The sequence below is a fragment of the Jaculus jaculus genome, chromosome 3 (genome assembly GCF_020740685.1).
Source record: "Jaculus jaculus isolate mJacJac1 chromosome 3, mJacJac1.mat.Y.cur, whole genome shotgun sequence".
Lineage (NCBI taxonomy): Eukaryota > Metazoa > Chordata > Mammalia > Rodentia > Dipodidae > Jaculus > Jaculus jaculus.
In genome coordinates this window covers 173,065,697-173,090,696 of record NC_059104.1, presented here as the reverse complement: position 1 = coordinate 173,090,696, position 25,000 = coordinate 173,065,697, and the positions used below count along the sequence as shown (strand labels likewise).

Below are 25,000 nucleotides of genomic sequence, written 5' to 3'. Positions count from 1 at the left end.
CCTGGACGGAAGGGTAGAAGGTACCCAAAGTTCCTTTGACCCGGCTGCTCAGGTATTGACCAGTGAAGGGCACCAGTTTCCCATCTTCAACGTTTACACGTAGCTCAAACACCAAAGATGTGGGTGGTGGCTCAGGGTAGTTGGAAAGGCAACCAAGAGAACGCCTCACAAAGGCATCAAAGTGGGGCCAGAGCCTGCTCACATGGATACATGGACAAAAGGCAGTTATATAAATTCCACCTGTGACACAAACACAGTCCACCCTATCCCTAACGTGTCACGTGAGTTTTAAACTCCCAGAGGCCAGTCTACTTCAGTCCTCTGTAACCTCCACTTGCTGTCCTTATACATACCTGGAGGGAAGATGGGCCCCAAAGCCCCAGATTGTGGCAAAAATAAAGCTGCTGATAGCCAGCAAATGGTCCCTGTGTCTGTTCTGAGTATCCTTGCTGTCAAGCTGGGGCCTGTTTGGAGGGCTGATTTTTAAAGACTTGAAGCTTTGGACCGCAGGGCCGCTGATACTGAGGTCCTCTGCAATGGTCCCCATGGCCAGAATAGCAACCCAAGTAAAAAAAAAAACAAAACAAAACAAAACAGAGGGCGCAGGGAAGGCCCGAGGTCAGTGATCTCATTTTTTTCGGTTCCCTGGCCCAACTCCACCAAGAATCCATGCTGGCTCCCGGTTGCCCTCAAAATCCCACCTCCCAAAAGCCAGCCCTTCCGCTTTCCCACCTGAGCCACGCGCCTTCTCTTCCTCGTACAGGTGCAGGTGGGGGTCAAGCAGAGCTCGCAAGATGCGGGCCAGGCTGGTGATTTCAGCGACACCCGGGCAAACAACCTGCTGCCCGTGTACCTGCAGCACAGAACTGGAACTCTTGAGGCCGAGGAATCGGAACAGCGCTGGCACCAGCCCTTCGGCTAGGTGGCTGAGCTCAGTGATTGTCTGGGGCTGCAGGTGGTACTCACGGGACAGGGATGCCATGAAGGTGTTAAGCATGCATTGCCAAGTCAGCTCCCCTCCGCACCAGACTAGAGCACACTGACCCACAACCGTGGGGGACATGCCTGCTGCGTCTGCCACTTCCATCAAGAGAAAGGTGTTTGGAGGGCGTGCTATCTGTTGGCCATTGGGGAGGCTCAGCTGGGGAGGGTCACTCAGGAGGCAGGTGATGGAGTCCAACCAGGCAACGCTAGAGGCTCCATCACATACCACCCAGAGCTGGATTCCCGTCGTTTCCCCAGACGGCTCTTTTGGGTTCCTGCTCTTGCACTGGGGGGCGGCACGAAGTAGTTTGGAAAAGATGCCATAATGCCAGTAGGGACCCTCCAGCCACCCGAGGAACTCCTGAGAGCTGAGCACACTGGGGTAGAGGTGGGTAATCTCCACCGACTGGAAGCCCTGGGCTGAGGTGTTTTCCATGGCTGCCAGGCGATTCTGGATCTTAAATAAGCTGTTCCAACAAGTAGTCTTGCCACTGCCTGCAGGGCCCAGCAGCAGAACGCCCGGGGCCCGGCTCAGGGCCTGACTGAGTTGCTCCAGATACCCTAGCATATCAGGGCTGGGAAACAGGCCGACCTGCTGCAGTTCCTCCACCACCAGTGACTTGGTCAACCTATGGGCCATAGGCTCTGCCAGCACTTGGCTAGCACTAGGGAAAATCCCACAAAGCAGCTCCTGGAGGCTTTGCAGGTGGAGCCCATTAAGAGTGCTGAAGAGTGGTGACTGCAGCAGGGCACGGAGCAGGGCAGCCTCTTCAGTGGCAGCCAAGCTGCGGGACTGCTCGGCCTTGTCTTCCTCCTTGGTCACGTTTAATGTTTGTATTGTGTCTTCCAGTATCTGCTTGAGCAGTGGCAGGCGGCAGGGCAGAGTGCCAGACACCAGCTCACACTCTAGGGAGAACAATTTGCACAGGCGGGTAGCCATGCGGGAGGCATCCCGCACCCCTGCGCCCAGCAGAGTCAGCTCTACCACTCGCTGCAAGTCAGGCTGCATCAGTGCCACAGGCCGCAGTAGCAGGTGCAGGTTGGCGGGCACACTGGGGCTCAGGGCGTGCAGTGTCAGAAAACAGCCGTAGCCAATGCACACAGACACGTGACGTTTCTCAAAGAAACCACTGCCAAGGACCTGGGGCTTAGTAGGGTCTATGGTGCTGAGACTTTTGGAAGCCTCACGGTACAGTGGGGCATAGAGGTTTTGCACTTCAGCCAGACGCTGGCCCAGGGCAGAGAGTAAGCCAAAAGGCAGGCGGTGAACTGCCTCCAACAGCAGCCAGGCACCACTCTGGAGGGCACCATTCAGGTAGTTGCTTAGGCATCGGGACTCTATCTGAGGCAAGCAGGGCATGGTCACCAGCTGATGACCAAGGACCCATGCCAAGCTATTCACTGTTTCTGTCTTGCCCAAACCATCCCGTCCAACTAGGGTCCCACAGGCCACCTCCTCCAGGGCCAATAACAGAACCAAGAGCGGCCGCTCATGCAGCAGCATGGGTAGCGGCCCCAGCCTGGGACCCAGGTACTCATATTTGTACAGGAAGGAGCGGCCCAGCACATCTACCCAGCAGGTAGCTGGCGTCAGAGGGGGCTCAGCAGACGAAACAGTCATGAGACTCTGCAAGGGGCTTCGAGGGATCAGGTGAGGTGAGCCCAGGTGATACTTGAGTTGGCGGGCCCAGTGGAAGTCTGTCAAGTCACTGACCTGGTGCTTCTCCAGCAGCTGTGCTACATCCCGGTGAGTCACCGCCATGACCAGCAAGCTGCTGAGTAGGCTGGTCTGGCGGACGGAGAGCAGAGGCTGCCCGCTGTGGGCGCTCCTCTGAGCTCGAATAAACTGCACCAGCACCTCAACCTTGCGTGTATGCGTGGGGGTCATGGCTCTGGCCCCCTTCCTGAGCAGAGTCTCCTCTACCCTGGCCCTCCACACTATCTCCTCTGCCACCAGGATGCATTGCCACGGAAAGGCCTGGACTAAGTCCAGCCAGTGGTGGACATTTACTTGCGTGGGTGCCTGTCTCTGTTGAGGCACCTTCCTACACACCTCGCCAAGGGCTGGGCTCAGAGCAAGGCGGGTGGCCACACAGTTCTGCATCAGGTTCGCCAGCACCGAGGTCAAACCCTTCTCCAGAGAGGCCAGCCACTTGGGGAGGTCTGGATGCAGAGGGAGGGGTCCCTGCAGCTTCACCTCCTCTCCGCCTGCTCCCAGCACGGCAAGCGCCTCCACCTGAGTCTGTCTACTGGGGCTGGACTCCTGGTCGTCTGCGGTTTTCTCGTCAGCTGAGCTGGACCTGGACCTAAAATTCACAGCTTGGACGTGGGGAAAGCAGCGTTGTGCCCATCGCTTGGCCTCGCATGACTCAAGAGGGGCAGCAAGGAGGGCCACCAGCTCACTGTCACTGAGGAAGAAAAGGCGGGGAAAGTGGGCACATACCCCGTACAGCACATTCTCCAGGGCCATGATGATGACCTCCAGCTCCACCGACCCCGTCTTCAGGAGCTGTTGTAGGTGCTGGCCTTGGAAGTAAGGGCTCCGCTTGACACTGGGCATGATCAGTGACAGCACCATGGGGTCAGCTACAGAGATGCGCATCAGAGTCCGATACTGATCATCCATGGCCTTGAACCGAGTGTTCTGTGGTCGGGGAGGAGGGAACAGCGGGGGCTAATGTGAATGTCCGCTCCGCCCTCCCACCACTCAGGAGTCCTTGTTCACTCCGCCTTAACCTCCTCCCTACCAGGTCGGCGCTAGGAAACGGGATCTTCATCTCATGCAGAACTTTATTCAGAAAAATCCACTTCTGCTGGAAAGTCACCCACACCTCCAGCAGGGCATCTGTGTAAGCAGTCAGAAGAATGCTTAAGGGAGATGTTAGGGTTCTAGCTTCTGCAAGGGTGGGGGTCCCTGAGCTCTTGGATAACACACTTGCCCAACAGAAGAATCCAGGGACTTTGTTAGAGGAACTTTCACTGTAAATAAAGGCCTGGTCACCTCGTGGCAGGAGTCCCTCCCTCTGTCCTTCATATCTTCCCTTATCCAACTTCCACCACTCACTCCCATCCCTCTGGACCATTCCACCTCAGGTCCCACCCAGCCAAGCAGCTAGAGGCCTGCGCTCACCTAGGCCATGCATGTTAGTCACCCACTCCAAAGCTATGTTGTGCAAGTCCCCTGTCTTCTGGATGGCCAGAATCTTGAACAGTGTCTGAAGACTGTCCTGGATGGACTCTTGCAGGCTGCTGTAGTCTAAAGGAGAAAGAGGTGAAGTGTCAGAGTTAAGCTGAGCTGGCATCGTTCCATGTGGGGCACAGGTAAGGGACAGGGCAGGAAGAGAGCAGTGTGGCATGACCTAGAGTTGATGGGCAAAGGAAGCCTTGTCCAGAGAAAGGAGGCGACCTACAAAGAGAACTGTCAACCACACGAGTACTTTGCACAAATACCAGCTTAGAGACAGGAGATCTACAAAGTGGCTGGGCTGCATGTCTTTGATCCCAGCACTCGGGAGGCAGAAGGAGGAGGACTGCTGTGAGTTCAAGGCCACCTGGAGACTACATAGAGAACTCCAGGTCAGCCTGAGCTAGAGCAAGCCTCTACCTCAAAAAAACCAAACCAAACAAACAAAACTACAAAATGTAGAACATTTATCAAAGATGGGTAGAAAGATCAGCATAAATGTGCTCAGCTGTTGTATGAAAGGAGAGAAGGTTAGCACTCCCCTTGACAAGGACAGAAGAGGCCCTTGGGCCTTACAACACGCATACAGTTAAGGCATTGCCACCTACTTTGTGACATCTAACCACTGTTTTTAAATATTTGCGGGTTGTTCAACTGATAGAGGCCTAATCTCTAGAATCTACAAAGAACTCAAAAATCTAAACAGTAAGAAGTCAAACACCCCACTCACAAAATGGGGCAAAGAGCTGAACAAGCAATTCACAGAGGAAGAAACACAAATGGCAAACACACACTTAAGAAAATGTTCATCATCCGCCGGGCGTGGTGGTGCACACCTTTAATCCCAGCACTCGGGAGGCAGAGGTAGGAGGATCGCCATGAGTTCAAGGCCACCCTGAGACTACAGAGTTAATTCCAGGTCAGCCTGGACCAGAGTGAGACCCTATCTCAAAAAACCAAAAAAAAAAAAAAAAAAGAAAAAAAAAGAAAAGAAAAGAAAAGAAAATGTTCATTATCCCTAATCATCAGAGAATTGCAAATTAAAACAACTATGAGATTTCACATTACCCCAGTAAGGATAGAAAACATCAAAAAATCAAATGAAAATAAATGCTGGCGAGGATGTGGAGAAGTAGGAACACTCATCCACTGTTGGTGGGAATGTAGGATGGTACATCCACTTTGGAAAGCAATATGGAGACTCCTGAAAAAGCTGACTATAGAGTTACCAACAGACCCAGTTATTCCCTTACTGGGCATCTACCCTAAAACCTTCAAACCACAGACCAGAGAGATTTGCTCAACCATGTTTGTAGTGGCTCAATTCCTAATAGCTAAGAGCTGGAATCAATCCAGATGTCCATCACTAGAAGAATGGATGACTAAGATGTGGTACATCTACACAATGGAATTCTACACAGCAGTAATTAAAAATGACACAAAGAAATTTGAGGAAAAATGGGTGAACCTGGATCATATCATGCTCAGTGAACTTACCCAATCACAGAAAAGAAAAAAAAAATCGCCACATAGTCTCACTCATCTACAGCACCTAACCTGAATCTACCCAAGACACCTTACATACCCAGCAAGCATCTCATGGACTAGACACTAGGATGGATGGGGAGGGAGAGGAGGGCATAGAAGGGGTGGGAAACACTAATTTAGACCCAAATGGCAATGGTACCATAAAATTCTACTTCCTAAAAGGCAGACCAAATGGTTGAACCCTCACCAGGCCCTTATAAGAAACACCTGAACCACAAGACACTGGAGAGGGTAGGATCAATCTAACCTAAACCTTCTACATCTTCCCTCCCTCCTTCTCCTTCTCCCTCTACCTCTCTCTCTCTCTCTCTCCTCCCTAACTCTTGTATATTAGTTATATTCTTCCTCATTTTCTTAGTGGGCACTGACCTGTGACTCCCAGTACCAGCTTGGGGTTATCATCCACAATAAGCTTTTGATCAGAGAAACCTACAAGGTTTTCTAAAAGAATGACAGATTTCTGTCAGAGTACTTGATGACCCACCAAAGGTTAGTGGTAAGACTGTATTGCTGAAGACACCATATGCAGCTGACACAAAAAATGGAATGGCATGGCTGGAAGCCAGGAGAGAGTCAGTCCCCAGACAGTCAGCATACCTAGTACCAGAAGGTGCTACATGGGCGACTGGGGAAAATGACCAATATCTCTCCAAGCAACTCATGGTCTAACCTACTTAGCAACAAGTAACCAGTTGTGATGCCCACACAAGTGCAATAGTGGCATACAGCCATGGTGGGGAACCAACTGCTCTTGATTTGAACTGATCCCCTCAGTGGTACGGGACCTATAGCTAGAGCTGGGAAACAAGTCAGAATCATATTCAAACATAAACCCTCTCTCCAGTATCAAGCTACCATCAATCATGGGCTACAAGAGGGCCTACACCTATTAAACTCTCTATTAAAAAAAAAAAGTGAGTGTTATTTCATTTGTCCTGAAACTAACTTACTCTCTGTTGGAGAATCTGCTTCTCGTTTTCAGATAGATGCAGATCCTATGGAGAGAGCCACCCCATCATACCTCAAAAGGGCCCCAGCTGAAACTAAGGAAAATTAGCGAAACAATCAAGGGTGCTGATTTCCTGATGAACCAGATACCAGCACAAGGGGGAAGGAGACCAACACAGAGAAAAATAAACTCCTACCAAATCAGAGAGCCAGAGCCTCAGAGGCCCCCAACACCTCATCACTGAAGCAGACCAAAAATGAACCCAACATGGCTCAGGGAAATTTTGTGGAAGAGGGGGTGGAAAGAATGTCAGAGCCACATGTTGGGTCAGGATGTGCAGAGACATTTATCTTACCAATAACTGTGGGCTAACTCTACAAGGCATGACCCATATACCTCAACAAGGAGGGGCCAATGGGGAGGGGTAGGTCATGGATGAGCCTAATAATGGTCCCAAACTGCCTGTATTTGCTGAATAGAAAACTAATTAAAAAAAAAAAAGGAAAAAACAAAAACAAAATGTGCTCAGGTCCAAAGTGGGAAGAAGCTGTCCTTTGACTCTTGCTGCAAATGTTAACTGTCTTAGTATCCATCAGTCAACACTAAAACTTATGAATCCTCAACAAAAGAGATGTGAATGAGTCTATGCACCATTGAACAACGTGCTGAAGATAATTGGGAAAAGCATTCCTGACAACATACTGGACCTAGAGAGGCAATATGGGTAAAGAATTTGAATGATGAGGCCTAAATATGTTAGAGTATAAAAGACATATTCTTCAAGGCAACTTTGTACCATTTATGCATCTTGCCCTCCATGGAGGTCTGATTCAGGCGTCCCCCATAAACTTAGGTGTTCTGAATCCTTGTCGCCCCAGCAGATGGTAACTGAAAATTAACATCTCCTGGAGGCAGTGTATTGTTGGGGGCAGGCTTATGGGTGTTATAGCCAGTTTCCCCTTGCCAGTGTTTGGCACACTCTCCTGTTGCTATTGTCCACCTTATGTTGGCCAGGGGTGATGTCCACCTTCTGCTCATGCCGTTGTCTTCCCCTGCCATTGTGGAGCTTCCCCTCGAGCTGGTCAGCCAAAATAAATCTTTTTCCCACAAGCTGCTCTTGGTGGGGTGATTTCTGCCAGCAATGCGGACCTTACTGCGATGCTCTCTTTGACTTATGTACTTCAAGTTCTACTTTTCTCTCTCCTCAGTGCTACCATGCTAGTCAAGGCCACTGTGGGTTTTTTTTTTTGTTGTTGTCTTTTTGTTTTTTGTTTGTTTTTTACTTGAAATACATCAGTTGTCTCTGATCTAATCTTTCAGTCTTCAGTCTTTGCCTCCTTCCAACCCATTCCTTATATTAAACTAAAAATCAGATAGTGCAACACCCCCCCCTAAAAACAGCAAACATTTTTTGGGGGACTGGAGAGGTGGCTCAGATGTTAAGGCACTTGCTTGCAAAGCCTAATGGCACAGGTTCAAATCCTCAGTACTCACATAAAGCCAGTTGCACAAAGTGTGGTGCATGCATCGGAGTTCGTTTGCAGCTTCTAGAGGCCCTGGCACACCCTCACTCCCTCCCTCTCTTCTCTTAGTCTCTCTCTCTCTTGCAAATAAATTTTAAAAATTAAAGGCCAGGGCTAGAGAGCTTGCTCAGCAGTTAAGGTGTTTGCCTGGAAAGCCTAACAACCTGGGTTCAATTTCCCAGTATGAACATAAAGCTAGATGTACAAAGTGGCTCATATGTCTGGAATTTGTCTGCAGTGGCTGGAGGCCCTGGTATGTCTATTCTCTCTCTGTCTCTGTCTCTCTCCCTCTCTCTCTCTCTGAATGCAAATAAATAAATAAAAATACTTTTTTTTCAAAATTAAAGGCTGCACGTGGTGGCACACACCTTTAATTCTAGCACTTGGGAGTCCAAGGTAGAAGGATCACTGTGAGCTCAAGGCCACCCTGAGACTATAGAGTGAATTCCAGGTCAGCCTGGCTAGAGCAAGACCCGACCTCAAAAAAACCCCACATTTCTCCATTACTTACATGTTATTGAGTAAATTATTGTGTGTGTTATATATGTGTATATGCATGTTCATACATGTGTTGGCACAATTTTTTTGTGAAGTGTGTATGCATGTTTGAAGGCAAAAGGATAACCTTGATGGTTATCCTCAGAAAGATCTGCGTCTCTTTGAGTCAGGGTTTCTCATTGGCCTGGAGCTCACCAATTAAGCTAAACCGGCTCACCAGAGAGTTCCAGGAACCTCCTGTCTGCCTCTCCTGTGGTGAGATTATAGGTATCTGTTGTCATGTCTAGCATTTTATATGGGTATGGGGGTCACCTCAGGTATTCACACTTGTAAAACATGCATATTACCCACTGATCTATCTCACCAGCCCAGAGGGTGTGGCCCATAAGACTTCTTGCGTGATCTGTCCTCTTCAGCTGCATGTGCCTGCTCTTTCTAGAGCACTGTTCTGTGGGCTCCAGCCCGAGTGAACTAGAGGTCCTTTAGTGGATGCGGCGGAAGTTTGCATGAAATGTCTCCCATAGCCTCATGTATTTTATTTATTTATTTATATTTTTTGGTTTTTTGAGGTAAGGTGTCACTCTAGCCCAGGCTGACCTGGAATTCACTATGTAGTCTCAGGGTGGCCTTGAATCCATGGTGATCCTCCTACTTCTGCCTTCCAAGTGCTGGGATTAAAGGTGTGTGCCACCGTACCGAGCTCACATGCATCCTTTAATCCCAGCACTTGAGAGGCAAATAGAGAGAAAGTGAGGGAGGGAAAGAGAGAGAGAGAGAATGGGTGTGCCAGGGCCTTCAGCCACTGAAAATGAACTCCAAATGCATGTGGCATCTTGTGTGTTTGGCTTACATGGATCCTGGGTAATCAAACCTGGATCCTTTGGCTTCATAGGAAAACACCATAACCACTAAGCCGTTTCTCCAGCCCATAACTTTAAATGTATATATATTTGTTTGTTTGTTTATTTATTTGGTTTTTTGAGGTAGGGTCTCACTCTAGCACAGACTGACCTGGGATTGCCTCTGTATTCTCAGGGTGGCCTCAAACTCATGGTGATCATGCTACCTCTGCTTCCCAAGTACTGAGATTAAAGGCATGTACCACCATACCCAGCTTATTTATTTATTTTTTTGAGAGATGGAGGGAGAGAGAGGGGAAGAGGCAGGTGGCAGAGAATAGAGAGAATGGGTGTGCCAGGGCCTCTAGCTACTACGAACAAACTCCAGACCATCTTATGCATCTGGCTTATGTGGGTACTGGGGAATAAAACTTGGGTCCTTAGGCTTCACAGGCAAGTGCCATCTCTCCAGCCCCCATAACTTTTTGAATTCACAAATTTAGTTCCAATTATGTCAGATAAGAGAACATCTCCTGCATGTCCTCCTGTATGGTCCATGCTGAAGCCTGTGCAATTCCGTGCCTGGCAGGTTCTCTCCTTGCAAGTTTGGCAACTCCTCCTCCTTCAAGAGTCAGCATGAGCTTCTGTCTAAAGGAATACTACCCCGCATCTCCATGGGCTCTTAACCAGTCTCCTGCCTCACCTAATGTCCTCAATATGGTGTTTCATCATGCACTTAAATTATGCTATTCTAGGTTTCTTGCTGGACTGCAAATCTCGGCATGTCTTGTGTTTGCCACAAAACTCCCCATGAATTTAACGAGGGAAAGAATTAATAAAGTGTAAAATCAGACAGCAGGTTTCAGTCCAGAGGACAGAGCATTGAAAGGTGGAGAGAGACAGAACCATGAAGAATATCTGAGTACGCCTGAAAGGAAAGAAAAAAGGCACTGAGTGGGAAGAGGATGAGGTGTGTAGGGTGCTCCCACAGAGCTTAAAATGGAAGACTGGAAGATGCTGTCTTGCCTCAGACTGATGCCTCAGGCTTTCTAGTAAGAATGTGTCTTTGCAGGGCGTGGTGGCGCACGCCTTTAATCCCAGCACTTGGGAGGCAGAGGTAGGAGGATCACTGTGAGTTTGAGGCCACCTTGAGACTACATAGTGAAATCCAGGTCAGCCTGAGCTAGAGTGAGACCCTACCTCAATAAATAAATAAATAAATAAATAAATAAATAAATAAATAAATAGAAAGGAGCCAGATCTGACAGGAGTTGGTGGACATGGTAGATGAAAAAGGCCTCTAGCCAGAGGCATTCACTGGGTCACAAAGGCTGCCTCACCTGAGAGGAGGAAGGTGCCACTGTCCTTGGCCACTACCTCCCACTGGGGGCTGTGGTGGGCCTGCTTCTTGCGCTCTGAGACCGGGGGCTCGTAGGGCACGTGCAGGATGAAGTTGACCAGGCGCAGCTGGCGCCCCTCCCAGTACTGCTGCAGCCGCTGCAGGTTCTCTTGGGCATGAATTCGTTCATTGTCACACTGCCAGACCTGGAACAGAGGGTGTCTCAGAAACCAAGACTGGCTAATGGCTCAGACATATGATAGCCCTGCAAGTGGAACTTGAGATCGGGTTTAAAGCAGAACCTGAGGGTCGGGGCTCAGGAGAGTGGCGGTCTCCCAGATGAGGGGGAGTGACTGCTAAGTTTCAGTCATTCACCCACAGCAGCATCTATCTAACTGCTCCGGCCCAGAACCAGCCCTATGATGGAGCAGCCTCCTGCAAGATGGTACCTCAGCCAGCTCATGCTCTCTGGGAACAGGCAAATGCTGAGGGAACAACCGCCATCCTGTGGGCTTACCACTGTGAGGCTGTCACCCATTTCCTTCTGCCAGGGGGACACTGAGTTACAACAGAGTCTAGAACTGCCCATCAGATCCTCAGCTGGAGACCTAGACTATTTCTACCTCTAGGAAGTCAACAATCTCAACCTCCCACTCACCCACATGCCAACCACCGCTGGCCCCATGTCTTAAGGGACTGTTGGACCCTGATTGGTTTTATTACAAGTCCTAAGCTTCAACCATCTTCTTCCTTCCTTCCTGTGGTTCCTACCTGGTTAATGCGATCTGCAAACTCCAGCAGTGGACAATTGAGCAGCCGGCCCAGGGTAACATGTTCCATCGTGTGGAGACTACCCAAGCCTAATGCTACATGCGGGTAGAAGAGACACGTGACAATAACACCAGGATGTAGCCGACTCCAGCACATAACCCACAACCCATTTCTTTAAAAACAAAGAAACAAACAAACAAACATCACTTTTGCTGCATGAGGTGGCACTTGGCTTTAATCCCAGCACTTGGGAGGCAGAGGTGGGAGGATCACTGTGGTTTTGAAGCCACCCTGAGGCTACATAGTGAATTCCAGGTCAGCCTGGGCTAGAGCAAGACCATACCTCAAAGGCCAAAAAACTTTTTTTATCTGTGTGTGTGTGTGTGTGTGTGTGTGTGTGTGTGTGTGTGTGTGTATGCATGCCAGGGTGTCTTTCTACAGTAAACAAACACCAGGCACTTGAGCCACTTTTTTGCAGCTGGGGCCAGTAGACTTTGCAAGCAAGCACATCCAGCCACTGAGCCCTGTCCCAGGCTCCCTCACAATTCATTTCTTTCCTAAACCAAAACCTCAGATCCAGGACCCAGAGTCCAGCCCAGCTCAGCCCTCAGTGCAGATCACAGAGTAAACATGAGTAAACAACCCAGAATCAAAGGTCGAGAGCGTAAGTCAAAACCAAGAGCTGCGACCCCGGCCTGACTGTGATTCCCACTAGTCGAGAGGACCTTACATACATTGGAACAAGGAACGTTAGAAACTGTCCCCTAGATGAAAGGAGCTTTAGGGTATGTGAAGTGAAAGAAATGACAAAGGAAGGAATGTACTTCCAGTAGGATCAGCAAGGAACTGTAGTGAAACCGTGTATCCCTTCCTCCTCCCTACCCTGAATCTAACCAAACACACCTCTGAAGAGGGCTTGGCAGTTAAGGTTCTGCAGATGGAGGCTGGCCAGCTTGGTGAGTAAGGGCAGGTGGCTGCGAAACTCCTCCAGCATGCGCATGCAGCGTTGCAGCACAGGGCTGTGCAGGCCCAGGGTTGTGCTGATCCGTGCAGCCTCTGTCAGCCACCCTTCTGTCTTCTCCCAGGCCATTGAAAGACTGAACTGTAGCGAATAGAGAGCTGTCAACTTTAGAGTCTCTCACTCAGACCCAGCAACCTCCCCTGCACCCCCCCCCCCCCGCAGGCAGAACTCTACGAAGGAACACCAGCCAGCACCTTAGCAAAAGCTATGCACTTCCACTCGCTGAAGCTCTCAGAGATGACTCGGTACAGATGCCAGATGTGCTGCTGCTGCACCATAGGGCGGGTCCCACAGATGGGCAGGGTTATAGGACACTCATCTCCTGTGGGAGAGAGCTGGCTTACACCTTAGCTGCTTGGGGAATAGTCAACCAAGAGCCCTTAATGACAGAAGAGATGGTTCAGAAAATGATGGCGTGTGCCTATGTCAACTGTTTAGTTCAAGGGTAGAGATGGGGCCCACACAAGTAGTAATTTCCAAAGAAAGACTGTCTGGGAAAGCATGACTATCAGTGAAAGGGAAGGACTCCTGTCTATTGATCTCCAGGTCACTTACAGCTATATCAGACATACTGGACTCAAATGTGGCTCACAGATGCCAGCATGGGCCCTCTTGCTAAGGGACTCTGACTTGCAGTTCATTCATTCTGGAAAACTCCCCACAGAGAACCCTCACCCACTCCAAGTTCTTAAATGAGGCCTATGTAAACTATCCCATTAATAATTGCTGTCAAGCCGGGCATGGTGGTGCACGCCTTTAATCCCAGCACTCGGGAGGCAGAGGTAGGAGGATTGCTGTGAGTTCGAGGCCACCCTGAGACTCCATAGTGAATTCCAGGTCAGCCTGGGCTAGAGTGAGACCCTACATTGAAAAACCAAAAAAAAAAAAAAAAAAAAAAAAAAAAAGAAATAATTGCTGTCAAACTAGGTATGGTGGCATGGTGGCACAAGCCTTTAATCCCAGCACTTGGGAGGCAAAGGTAGGATGATCATCATGAGTTCAAGGCTAATCTGGGACTAAAGAGTGAGTGTGAGTCAGCCTGGGCTAGAGTGAGACCCTACCTCAAAAACATCACCCCCTCCAAAATTACTCTCCACCCTCCTTAGCATTACCAATCACTTTTATCCTTCTGCTTTTTTTTTTTCTGGACTATTTATCACTTTCTGGTATACTACATAATTTAGTTATATTTTAGTATTTATTGTCTTTCTTTGCCAGCTAGAACACTGGGTCCATTACGGAAGGCGTTTTGTTGTTTATTCATTGATGAGCTTCAAGCTTGGCAGATAGCAGATACTCAACAAGTAAGTGTAGAATGAATAATCAGTAAATAAACTCTCAAGTCCAAGATAAATTCATAGAAAAAATAGATATATACAGACCTGGCCCACATGCGGGTAAATGGGGAAGCTCCCATTGTGTTGACTACTGCCAATTATCCCCTCCATTCATCTCACAAGGCAATGTACTAGTTCTTAGCCAATTATTTATCATCAGTTGTGAGATATGTGCCAAAAGTAATAGTAATTATTATAGTAGTGAGGTTTATAATGTAGTTAAAAGCTATCAAACCACAGTTCAGACTATTGCTGTAACAGTGTCATTCTTGCCCACTTGAGTTCTATGTACTCTTTTGAGAGGGAGAAAAGTGACAGAGTCATACTCAAATGCTAGGAACCATGCATCATCATTTATGGGTGAATATTGTTCATCATGGAGATCTCAGAATATTAAGAATCTGAGAATCAGCCAGTTGTGGTGGTGCATGCCTTTAATTTCAGCACTTGGGAGGCAGAGGTAGGAAGATCACTGTGAGTTTGAGGCCAGCCTGGGACTACAGAGTGAATTCTGGATCAGCCTGGGCTAGAGTGAGATCCTACCTCAAAAAAAAAAAAAAAATCTGGGGATCACTAGACTATTCGAGTTCTGACCTTACAAAAATAAAATGGTAGTAACTCTGAGCCCTTCCAATCCATGTGCTTGAATTCCAAAGAAATCATAGACTTAACATCAAATATTGGACAGATTTTTTTTAAAAAAACACTCCTTCTATCGGAAAAAGCAGCTATTTCCAAACACCTAAAAAGATAAAGACAAACTTGAGGGTTAAATTCCCTTTAATGGACATTTTTCTACTGTCTACTCAGTAACTTCCAATACACATGTACCACTTTGTGCCTCTGGCTTTATGTAGGTACTGGGGAATCTCTGTAGCCTGCGGCTTTCTATAGGACTACACTGACCAAGACTGTACAAAGGCTTTGCTTTCCAATGAGGGCACACATTTCTCTTGCATTGATTTTTTTTTTTTTTTCTGAGATAGGGTCTCACTCTAGCCCAGGCTGACCTGGAATTCACTATGTATGTCTTAGGGTGGCCTTGAGCTCATATCAATCCTCCTATCTCTGTCTTCCAAGTGCTGGGATTAAAGGTGTGCACCACCATGCCTGGTTCTTGCATTGGATTTTAAGCCCCCCAACTCCATCCCATTCTAATGAAGTTATTTGCTTACCTACCAGATAGTGAGGCCCTGTATCCACTAAACACTTTGTCTTGCAATATCTGTTTACAATAGACACTGATGGAGGTATGTGATTCCTTGGGCTTGCTTTTGCTTAGGATCACAGGGGACACAGAAGAACTCTGAGTCCCCACGCTTTTGGGGGGGGGGCTTTTGAGGTAGGGTCTCACTCTAGCTCAGACTGACCTGGAATTCACTATGTAGCCTCAGGGTGTCCTCGAACTCGTGGTGATCCTCCTACCTCTGCCTCCCGAGTGCTGGGATTAAAGGCGTGCGCCACCATGCCCAGATCTCTTTTCTTTTTTTTTTTTTAATATTTTATTTTATTTATTTATTGACAGAGAAAGAGGGAGAGAAAGAGAATGGACACGCCAGGGCCTCCAGCCACTGCAAAAGAACTCCAGTCCCGTGTGCCCCCTTGTGCATGTGGCTAACGTGGGTCCTAGGGGAATCGAACCTGGGTCCTCTGGTTTTGCAGGCAAATGCCTTAACTGCTAAGCCATCCCTCCAGCCTCCCACCCTTTTCTTATCACAGGGTGATGGTGGAGGGGTAGAGATTATATCCTCAGTACCCGTGAAGGTGGTGTAGGCGTTGTGTAGTTCCTTGAAGTAGCCGACTGTGTTCTGGTACTGATGCTCCAGGAAGATGAGCTGGTGCTCCATGTTCCTGTGATCTTGTGCGGGATCCATGAATGGGCCAGACAGGGCCTTCTCCAGCAGGCCTTCCAGCTCCGCCACGGCCCCTGACATCAGCTGCTGCAGCTTGGGCACAATGGCATGCCGCTTGCTGATGAGATACTCTGAGGCCTGATTTCTCTCAAACTGAAATGCCTCCCACATGTCCAGAAGCTGTGGGGCAAGCGAAGGGACAATGAGGTATGGTTCTGGAGGTGGGGGGGGGGATACCGAGAGCGATGGGCGACTGACTCCCTGATCCGCCCTCTCACCGCGATGTCCAGCGCTTCGTTCTCAGCGCTGTAGAGGCCGCTGTGGTTGCGGAGGATCTCGTGGAGGGACCGGATGTATTCCACGCGCTCCTCCAGCTGGAGGAACTGCTCGGTGGCTTCATTCAACTGCAGAGCAGTTACAGCATGAGACCACCATGCTGACAAACCAGCACCCCTCTTTGGGTCCACCCCCCAAGGGACAATTCCACCCTTTAGAGTAGATATTCCAGAGCCATCTGGGGTCACGGGAAAGCTGGGGTCACACCCTCAGTGGACCCAGGCCTCTGAAGACAATTTAGAATTTAATTCTCACCCACCCGACCTTAACCCGTTGGCACAGCAACATAGCCCCAAATGACTCGACCTTCACGCTGCGGAGCCACACCTCTGCAAACGTGGCCCTATCTCTTCCATTATATTACCAGGTCCTCTTCCTGATGTGGGGAAACTTGAACACCACGTGAACAGGATGAGAATTAGCAAGGGGCGATCACTTGTGTGAGCACACTTTTAGAGCATCAGGTCCCACTGGGAGCTCAGTGGACACCTGAGCCTCTGGGCAGGGTGGGCCCCGGACAAGCTGGGAAGCCCAGGCGGGAAGAGCCCACCTTTTGGGAGCACGGGCCGATGGCATGAATGTCTGAGTTGATAGTCTGGAAGACCTTCAGGAAGTCTGTGAGCTCTGCCATGAGCTGCTGATTGCGGCTCCAGCATTCCTCCTGCACCTGTGCGAGAATGTCCCTCCTTGTGCTGGCCAGCTTGGATTCTGGAGACCGGGGAGCCAAGCATTAGGGGACACACGGAAAAGAAGGGCTGCTGGGAATGCTGTGCTGCTAGACAATGGAGAACGGGCAAGACAGAAAACTCCTCACAACGTGATGGCAGAGACACACGCAGAGATGGACAGCCACAGCGGATTCTCCCAGTGTGGTAAGGGGCACAGGGAAGGGAGGGGGCTCCGGGAGGCCTCAGAGGAGGAGGAGGAGGAGGACATGGAAGTGGAATGTGCTAGAGGTTTTAATGCTCCCCGTGAATGAAACATCCTGAGCAAGGCCACAGAACGGATGTGCTCGTGACCGCAATAGTCCTTCCTGGCTCTCCCCTGTAGTCATACTTCCCTCTGATAGAAGGGTCCAAGAAGAGGGCTCAGTCTGTCTTATTTATTTATTTTTGGAGACACAAAGGGTCTTACTGTGTAACTGAAGCTGGCCTCCAGCTTGCAGTCCTCCTGCTTCTGTCTCGAGAATGTTGGATTACAGGCCAACGCCACTGCACCCAGCTCATCTTTTGACTTTTTAAGGATTCAAGTAAAGAGGCTTAGAAGGTTACAGGTTTAGACAGCACTCCTGGAAACTTCCACGGGTAACATGAACAAGTTCATTGTCTCAGAGAGCAGGAATAACATCCGTATGATACACTCCATCAAATCTAAGCTATCACTAAGAATAAAAAGCATTGTAGCCAGGCATGGTGGCGCACGCCTTTAATCCTAGCACTCGGGAGGCAGGGATAGGAGGATCGCTATGAGTTTGAGGCCACCCTGAGACTACAGAGTTAATTCCAGGTCAGCCTGGACCAGAGTGACACCCTACCCTACCTTGAAAAACCAAGAAAAAAAAAAAGCATTGTATTTTATATACAACCAAAAAGGAAAAAATAATGATGCCATCTAAACTCTGACATTCCATAAGATATTTCTTAGTAATATTAAAATATGCACAGAATATAAATATAATACAGAAATATGGCATACCACCAAATTCACCATTGAGGGCTTATTATAGACCAGATATAATTTCAAATACGTTACCTATATTAAGTAATTTTTATCCTCATAGAGTTCCATTAAACTGATTTATTTTATATATGTACATATTGGCACGTGTGTCGTATGTATTGTGTAGTGTTTGTATGTAGAGTTCATGCACATCTGTGAGGGGAACAGAGAGCATCGGAGGTCCTCATTTTATTATTTTTCCTCTGGAAATAGAGTCCCTCGCTAAGCTTGTAGCTGCTGGATTTTTGGTTGGAATGACTGATGAGCCAGCCCCAGTGATTCTCTTGTCCACCCCCAATAAGAATGGGACCGTAGGTGTGTGTGTGTGTGTGTGTGTGTGTGTGTGTGCGGGTCCGTACCTGGGTTTTATATGAGTGCTGGGGATCAAACTCAGGCAGTCTCGGGCCCTTGTGCTAACCCACTGAGCCATTTCCCCAGCCTCAGGGTAAGTTATTTATTTTACTAAAAAGCAGGTTGAGGCTTGGAGAGATTAATTAAGTTTAATATTAAGGTTAGCATGACAAAATAATAAAGGAGGCCAGTCTTCATTCTATTATATCTCAAGTTACAAATGCAAGCATATATAAAATAAATATGTACATGTTGCATTATATACACGTATATTATAGATGTAATATTTTAGCCATTTAATAATGTTCTGTATAATTTTGTGTGAGAAGTCAGCCAGTTTATCCCCTATCAGCATCTCTGCAACCAGGAAGCAGAACAGTGAGTTTGGAGGCAGGTCACTGAGATATGATGTTGGCTATGACACTTATAGAGCCTGAGAGGCCTAGCACCAAGACATGGGACAACAAAACATGTCAGGAAGACAACTAGAGAGACACTGAGTTGAGCAGAGCACCCCTTTAGTCCATGACCACAAGGAGGCCAGTGCAATAGGGCTGCATTCGGACCAGCAGAACCAGCTGACAGATATAGGAGGATAATAGCGACACTGTGTGGTACAAAGAAGCAATGGTTTGAGAAAGCATCAGGACGCCTTGGGTTTTGAGAGCTGGAGATGAGAGGGAAAAAGGCTGGAGAGATAACAGGAGGCAGAAGAATGGAAACGACTAGGGACAGGTTATATGTAACAGAGATAAGTAGATGAAGGAGGAAAGGCAGATGCTATTTCTGTAAGGCTAACTTAGCCAGCATAGGCCTACTGGAGATGGAGCACTTAGGAAGAAAAGGAACAGAGTTAGAGGATAAGAAGATAATATACCAAGGACAAGATGCAAGCAGACAGATAGTGCACTTAACAAAATATGAGGCGCCTCCTGAGGCACTGCTAGAACCCCAACAAATGCCCCATTACCACCCTCCTCCCTGCCACCCCGAGTGTGTCTGCGTGTCCACCTCCATCACCCTCCTCCCCGTCGCCCTGAGTGTGTCTGCGTGTCCACCTCCATCACCCTCCTCCCTGTCTCCCCGAGTGTGTCTGCGTGTCCACATCCATCACCCTCCTCCCCGTCACCCTGAGTGTGTCTGCGTGTCTACCTCCATCACCCTCCTCCCCGTCACCCCGAGTGTGTCTGCGTGTCCACCTCCATCACCCTCCTCCCTGTCGCCCCAAGTGTGTCTGCGTGTCCACCTCCATCACCCTCCTCCCCGTCGCCCCGAGTGTGTCTGCGTGTCCACCTCCATCACCCTCCTCCCCGTCACCCCGAGTGTGTCTGCGTGTCCACCTCCATCACCCTCCTCCCCGTCACCCCGAGTGTGTCTGCGTGTCCACCTCCATCACCCTCCTCCCCGTCACCCCGAGTGTGTCTGCGTGTCCACCTCCATCACCCTCCTCCCCGTCACCCCGAGTGTGTCTGCGTGTCCACCTCCATCACCCTCCTCCCCGTCACCCCGAGTGTGTCTGCACGTCCACCTCCATCACCCTCCTCCCCGTCACCCCGAGTGTGTCTGCACGTCCACCTCCATCACCCTCCTCCCCGTCGCCCCGAGTGTGTCTGCGCGTCCACCTCCATCACCCTCCTCCCCGTCGCCCCGAGTGTGTCTGCGTGTCCACCTCCATCACCCTCCTCCCCGTCTCCCCGAGTGTGTCTGCGTGTCCACCTCCATCACCCTCCTCCCCGTCTCCCCGAGTGTGTCTGCGCGTCCACCTCCATCACCCTCCTCCCCGTCACCCCGAGTGTGTCTGCGCGTCCACCTCCATCACCCTCCTCCCCGTCACCCCGAGTGTGTCTGCGTGTCCACCTCCATCACCCTCCTCCCCGTCACCCCGAGTGTAACTGCGTGTCCACCTCCATCACCCTCCTCCCCATCTCCCCGAGTGTGTCTGCGTGTCCACCTCCATCACCCTCCTCCCCGTCACCCCGAGTGTGTCTGCGTGTCCACCTCCATCACCCTCCTCCCCGTCGCCCCAAGTGTGTCTGCGTGACCACCTCCATCACCCTCCTCCCCGTCACCCCGAATGTGTCTGCGTGACCACCTCCATCACCCTCCTCCCCGTCACCCCGAGTGTGTCTGCGTGACCACCTCCATCACCCTCCTCCCCGTCACCCCGAGTGTGTCTGCGTGACCACCTCCATCACCCTCCTCCCCGTCACCCCGAGTGTGTCTGCGTGTCCACCTCCATCACCCTCCTCCCCGTCTCCCCGAGTGTGTCTGCGTGTCCACCTCCATCACCCTCCTCCCCGTCACCCCGAGTGTGTCTGCGTGTCCACCTCCATCACCCTCCTCCCCGTCGCCCCGAGTGTGTCTGCGTGTCCACCTCCATCACCCTCCTCCCCGTCACCCCGAGTGTGTCTGCGTGTCCACCTCCATCACCCTCCTCCCCGTCACCCCGAGTGTGTCTGCGTGTCCACCTCCATCACCCTCCTCCCCGTCACCCCGAGTGTGTCTGCACGTCCACCTCCATCACCCTCCTCCCCGTCGCCCCAAGTGTGTCTGCGTGTCCACCTCCATCACCCTCCTCCCCGTCGCCCCAAGTGTGTCTGCGTGTCCTCCTCCATCACCCTCCTCCCCGTCACCCCGAGTGTGTCTGCGTGTCCACCTCCATCACCCTCCTCCCTGTCACCCCGAGTGTGTCTGTGTGTCCACCTCCATCACCCTCCTCCCCGTCACCCCGAGTGTGTCTGCGTGTCCACCTCCATCACCCTCCTCCCTGTTGCCCCGAGTGTGTCTGCGTGTCCACCTCCATCACCCTCCTCCCTGTCGCCCCGAGTGTGTCTGCGTGTCCACCTCCATCACCCTCCTCCCCGTCACGCTGAGTGTGTCTGCGTGTCCACCTCCATCACCCTCCTCCCCGTCGCCCCGAGTGTGTCTGCGTGTCCACCTCCATCACCCTCCTCCCTGTCGCCCCGAGTGTGTCTGCGTGTCCACCTCCATCACCCTCCTCCCCGTCACCCTGAGTGTGTCTGTGTGTCCACCTCCATCACCCTCCTCCCCGTCGCCCCGAGTGTGTCTGCGTGTCCACCTCCATCACCCTCCTCCCCGTCGCCCCGAGTGTGTCTGCGTGTCCACCTCCATCACCCTCCTCCCCGTCACCCCGAGTGTGTCTGCGTGTCCACCTCCATCACCCTCCTCCCTGTCGCCCCGAGTGTGTCTGCGTGTCCATCTCCATCACCCTCCTCCCTGTCACCCCCAGTGTTTCTGCATGTCCACCTCCATCACCCTCCTCCCTGTCACCCCGAGTGTGTCTGCGTGTCCACCTCCATCACCCTCCTCCCTGTCGCCCCGAGTGTGTCTGCGTGTCCATCTCCATCACCCTCCTCCCTGTCACCCCCAGTGTTTCTGCATGTCCACCTCCATCACCCTCCTCCCTGTCACCCCCAGTGTTTCTGCATGTCCACCTCCATCACCCTCCTCCCCGTCACTCTGAGTGTGTCTGCATGTCCACCTCCATCACCCTCCTCCCCATCACCCTGAGTGTGTCTGCGCGTCCACCTCCATCACCCTCCTCCCCATCACCCTGAGTGTGTCTGCCTGTCCACCTCCATCACCCTCCTCCCTGTCACCCTAAGTGTGCCTGTCTTGCCTCCCTGTAGGACTGGAGTTGCAGATGGTCCTGGTCACACCCATAAGGGCAACATTACCTGCTGAGACATCTCTCCACACCCTAAATTAGTGGCTTCCTACTCTGTCCCACCAGCTTCTGGTTTGGGCACTTAGCCAGTGCACAACAGGATGAGCCCTGCTGCCCATAGGAATGGTGAAAAGAAGGAGCCCGGGCGGGTGTTCTGGGGTAGATGTGCAGTACTCACCCAGCTCTGCCTGGAGGTCATGACAGCTCAGCAGCAGCAACTTGCCCTTTGTGAGCAACTCCACAGGCATGCTTGAGACACGGGTCTTCCAGATGCTCAGGTGGCTCACCACTTCTACGTACTCCTTGATGGGACAGCCTCTCATCTTCTCTAGCTTCTGAGGCCCCCAGGCTTGCAGAAACTCATAAATGCCTTCTAACCAGTGGTGTTCCCTGCAGAATTCTTGCACCTCCAAGAACATACCCTAAGAATAGATATGGTGTGTAAGGCAGAAGCAGTGGCTGTGGTGGAAACTGGTGGGCAGCACCTCATACCCCAGACCTCCACTCTTACGTCCAGGAGTTTCTGTTGTGTGCTCAATGCCTGCTGGATCTGAGCATTGTTGTCCAGCTCCTCCTGCACCTGGTTATAATTGGGGGGCAAATACTGGCCCCACACCCGGTGTCCGTGGACCTCCAAAACATCAGTAATTGCATGAGACTTCCAGGGCAAAACGAATCCTACGTTCGGGCCACAGAAGAGGCGAACGGCGTCGCTGGTCTGCCTCTGGAGCTTAGGTATCTGTAGGACCGGGCTGGAGACCTGCTCTGCATCTTCTTCTAGGGCAGTGCATGATGGAATCGCCATGAGTGCGCACCACAGCCCACACATAACCTTTCTCAGTTCAAACACCCATCCCCTGCACATGAACGAGGTGACATATACATCTATACATCACACAAAGTACATCCAGCCCATGGAAAGAATGTATTAGAATTCAGGTACAGAGAATAGGTCTTAACTAGTACAAGCAAAAAGGGAATAATTACAACATATTAAATGGGTTTCAGAGCTATAAGGAGATATTAAAAACAAACAAACAAACAATAAACACTCTGAGCCAGGCATGGTGGCACACACCTTTAATCCCAGCATTTGGGAGGCAGAGGTAGGAGGATCATTGTGAGCTTGAGGCCACTCCAGGCTGAGCGTCTGGAGTCTGTGCTGTTAGGCAGGTTTGGATGTCATTACCACGTCACCAGCTACAAAGCTACTGCCTGTCCTTTGTGCTATCTGCAGAGTGGATGGCATATGCCCTGACTCTTTCCCCAACTTATATGAAGCCTCACACAGATTTCATTGGTGAAGCCTAAATTATATGAATCCAGCAAGAAATATAATTTGTGAAATACAGTTTGTACCACCCCAGCCTCTGCAGAAGGAGGAAGTAGGAACAGATATTGAACACATCTATGGAGAATCCTCAGTATCAGCTATAAGTAACTGTCCTTGAGCCTGGCTTCCCCAGTAACATTTTAAGAATTGATTAACTGTCAGGATCAGTATTTCTGTTAAAACGTTTGCAAAAATAAAAAAATGGGTAGAGGGCTGGAGAGATGGCTCAGCAGTTAAAGCATTTGCCTGCAAATGTCTAATGACCAGGTTTGATTCCCTAGTACCCACATAAAACCAGATGTACAGAGGCACATGCATCTGGAGTTTGTTTACAATGGCTGGAGGCCCTGGCACACCCATTCTCTCTGTCGGTCTCTGTTCTCTCTACCTCTCTCTCTGCTTGCAAATAAATTATTTTTAAAATGGGTAGAAACACATCATTTTTCATAAATAGATCTATTGTTTCCATACTAAATTACACAGCGCTCCTAAAGCTCAGAGCTCAGGTCTTTTCTCCATCTGTATTCACTCTCTACATCTCACCCATCTTCATGGCTTTAAATACCATCTAGTTGCTTCTCAATTTCTCCCTAGCCCAGATCTCTCTATGAATTCTAAGCCCATTTAAAGCACTACCTATTCCACATCTTTGCTTGGATGCCCAATATGAACTCAAAACTCTAACTTAACAAGACCACCAGTGAGTACAGATTTCCCTCCTCCAGTAGAATCACTTGTTTCCCAGTCTTCTATTTGAAGTATAAGGGAATTCCATTATTCCAGTTGCTACAGTTAAAACCATATGTGTGTGTGTGTGTGTGTGTGTGTGTCTGTGTGTGTGTGTGTGTGTGTCTGTTGTACGTGTGTGTATGCATGTGTGTAAATGTCTTTGTATGTTTGTGGAGAATGTGTGCATGTGTGTGCAGATCAGAGGTGGACGTTGGGTGTTTTTCTAAATCTCTCTCCACCTTTTATTTTATTTTATTTTATTTTTTCCACCTTTTTTTTCTACCTCAGAAATGTGATTTTTATTTAGACTTTAGATGAGAAGGCTGTAGTTTCTGTGGACAGTAGGGTAAGAGGAGGCAGTGAGAGGTGGACTGTGTGGACTACACTGAGACACCCACCTGGCTTCAGTCTCTTGTGTGACTTGTCACCAGTGTGAAAGGAAAGGACTCGTTCTCAAGGCAGGACTAACAGAGGAAAACTGAAGGTGTCAGTATGTATCAAAATTCAAAGAGATTTAGGAAAAATTACAGTTCTACCTCAAAGGATTTCAAGAAAACCCTCATTTAAATATTTATAATACTTTGAGAAAAGCAGACAATTATTTTAAGCTCCATGTAAAATGAATCATTATAACACTCATGTAATGTCTTAGCTACCTTTTAAGTAAGAAAGTCTTCCTTATTCTCACAGTCCCATGTAAAGGACAAAAGGAATGCCACCCATTCACAGATGGAGAAGCAAAGATAAAGAAAAGATTAAATTAATTATAAAGTAGATAACACCATTTTCCAGCTGGGAACAGTGTTGAACCAGCTCCTCTACAAACATACTAACGACACATTAATAAATACCAGTCAGGTGATACTAAACTTGGTCTAATCTTGGACATTAGCTTGGGTCTCCACTTTATTTTTTATTTAATTATTTTTATTTTTTGAGTTTTTGAAATAGGGTCTCATTCTGGCCCAGGCTGACCTGCAAATAACTATGTAGTCACA

The 25,000-nt window shown here is 49.6% G+C and overlaps 1 protein-coding gene and 1 non-coding gene across 2 annotated transcripts in view; one reads left to right on the top strand and one right to left on the bottom strand.

Moving 5' to 3' along the window:
- Positions 1–25,000, bottom strand: part of Dnhd1 (dynein heavy chain domain 1) — a 62,614-nt gene that overhangs the window by 21,333 nt on the left and 16,281 nt on the right. Inside the window, exons 10-23 of the mRNA XM_045146136.1 lie at positions 22,452–22,714; positions 22,119–22,362; positions 16,733–16,890; positions 16,125–16,250; positions 15,750–16,026; positions 12,851–12,978; positions 12,539–12,737; positions 11,636–11,730; positions 10,866–11,070; positions 4,115–4,240; positions 3,732–3,829; positions 733–3,628; positions 354–531; positions 2–194 (exon numbers count right to left, since the gene is read on the bottom strand). Coding sequence (XP_045002071.1) covers positions 2–194; positions 354–531; positions 733–3,628; positions 3,732–3,829; positions 4,115–4,240; positions 10,866–11,070; positions 11,636–11,730; positions 12,539–12,737; positions 12,851–12,978; positions 15,750–16,026; positions 16,125–16,250; positions 16,733–16,890; positions 22,119–22,362; positions 22,452–22,714 — 5,186 coding nt within the window. The remainder of the gene's footprint in view (position 1; positions 195–353; positions 532–732; positions 3,629–3,731; positions 3,830–4,114; positions 4,241–10,865; positions 11,071–11,635; positions 11,731–12,538; positions 12,738–12,850; positions 12,979–15,749; positions 16,027–16,124; positions 16,251–16,732; positions 16,891–22,118; positions 22,363–22,451; positions 22,715–25,000) is intronic.
- On the top strand, positions 4,677–4,802 carry LOC123459982. Its single transcript, XR_006636708.1, has one exon. It is a non-coding gene; the product is annotated as a U6atac minor spliceosomal RNA (small nuclear RNA).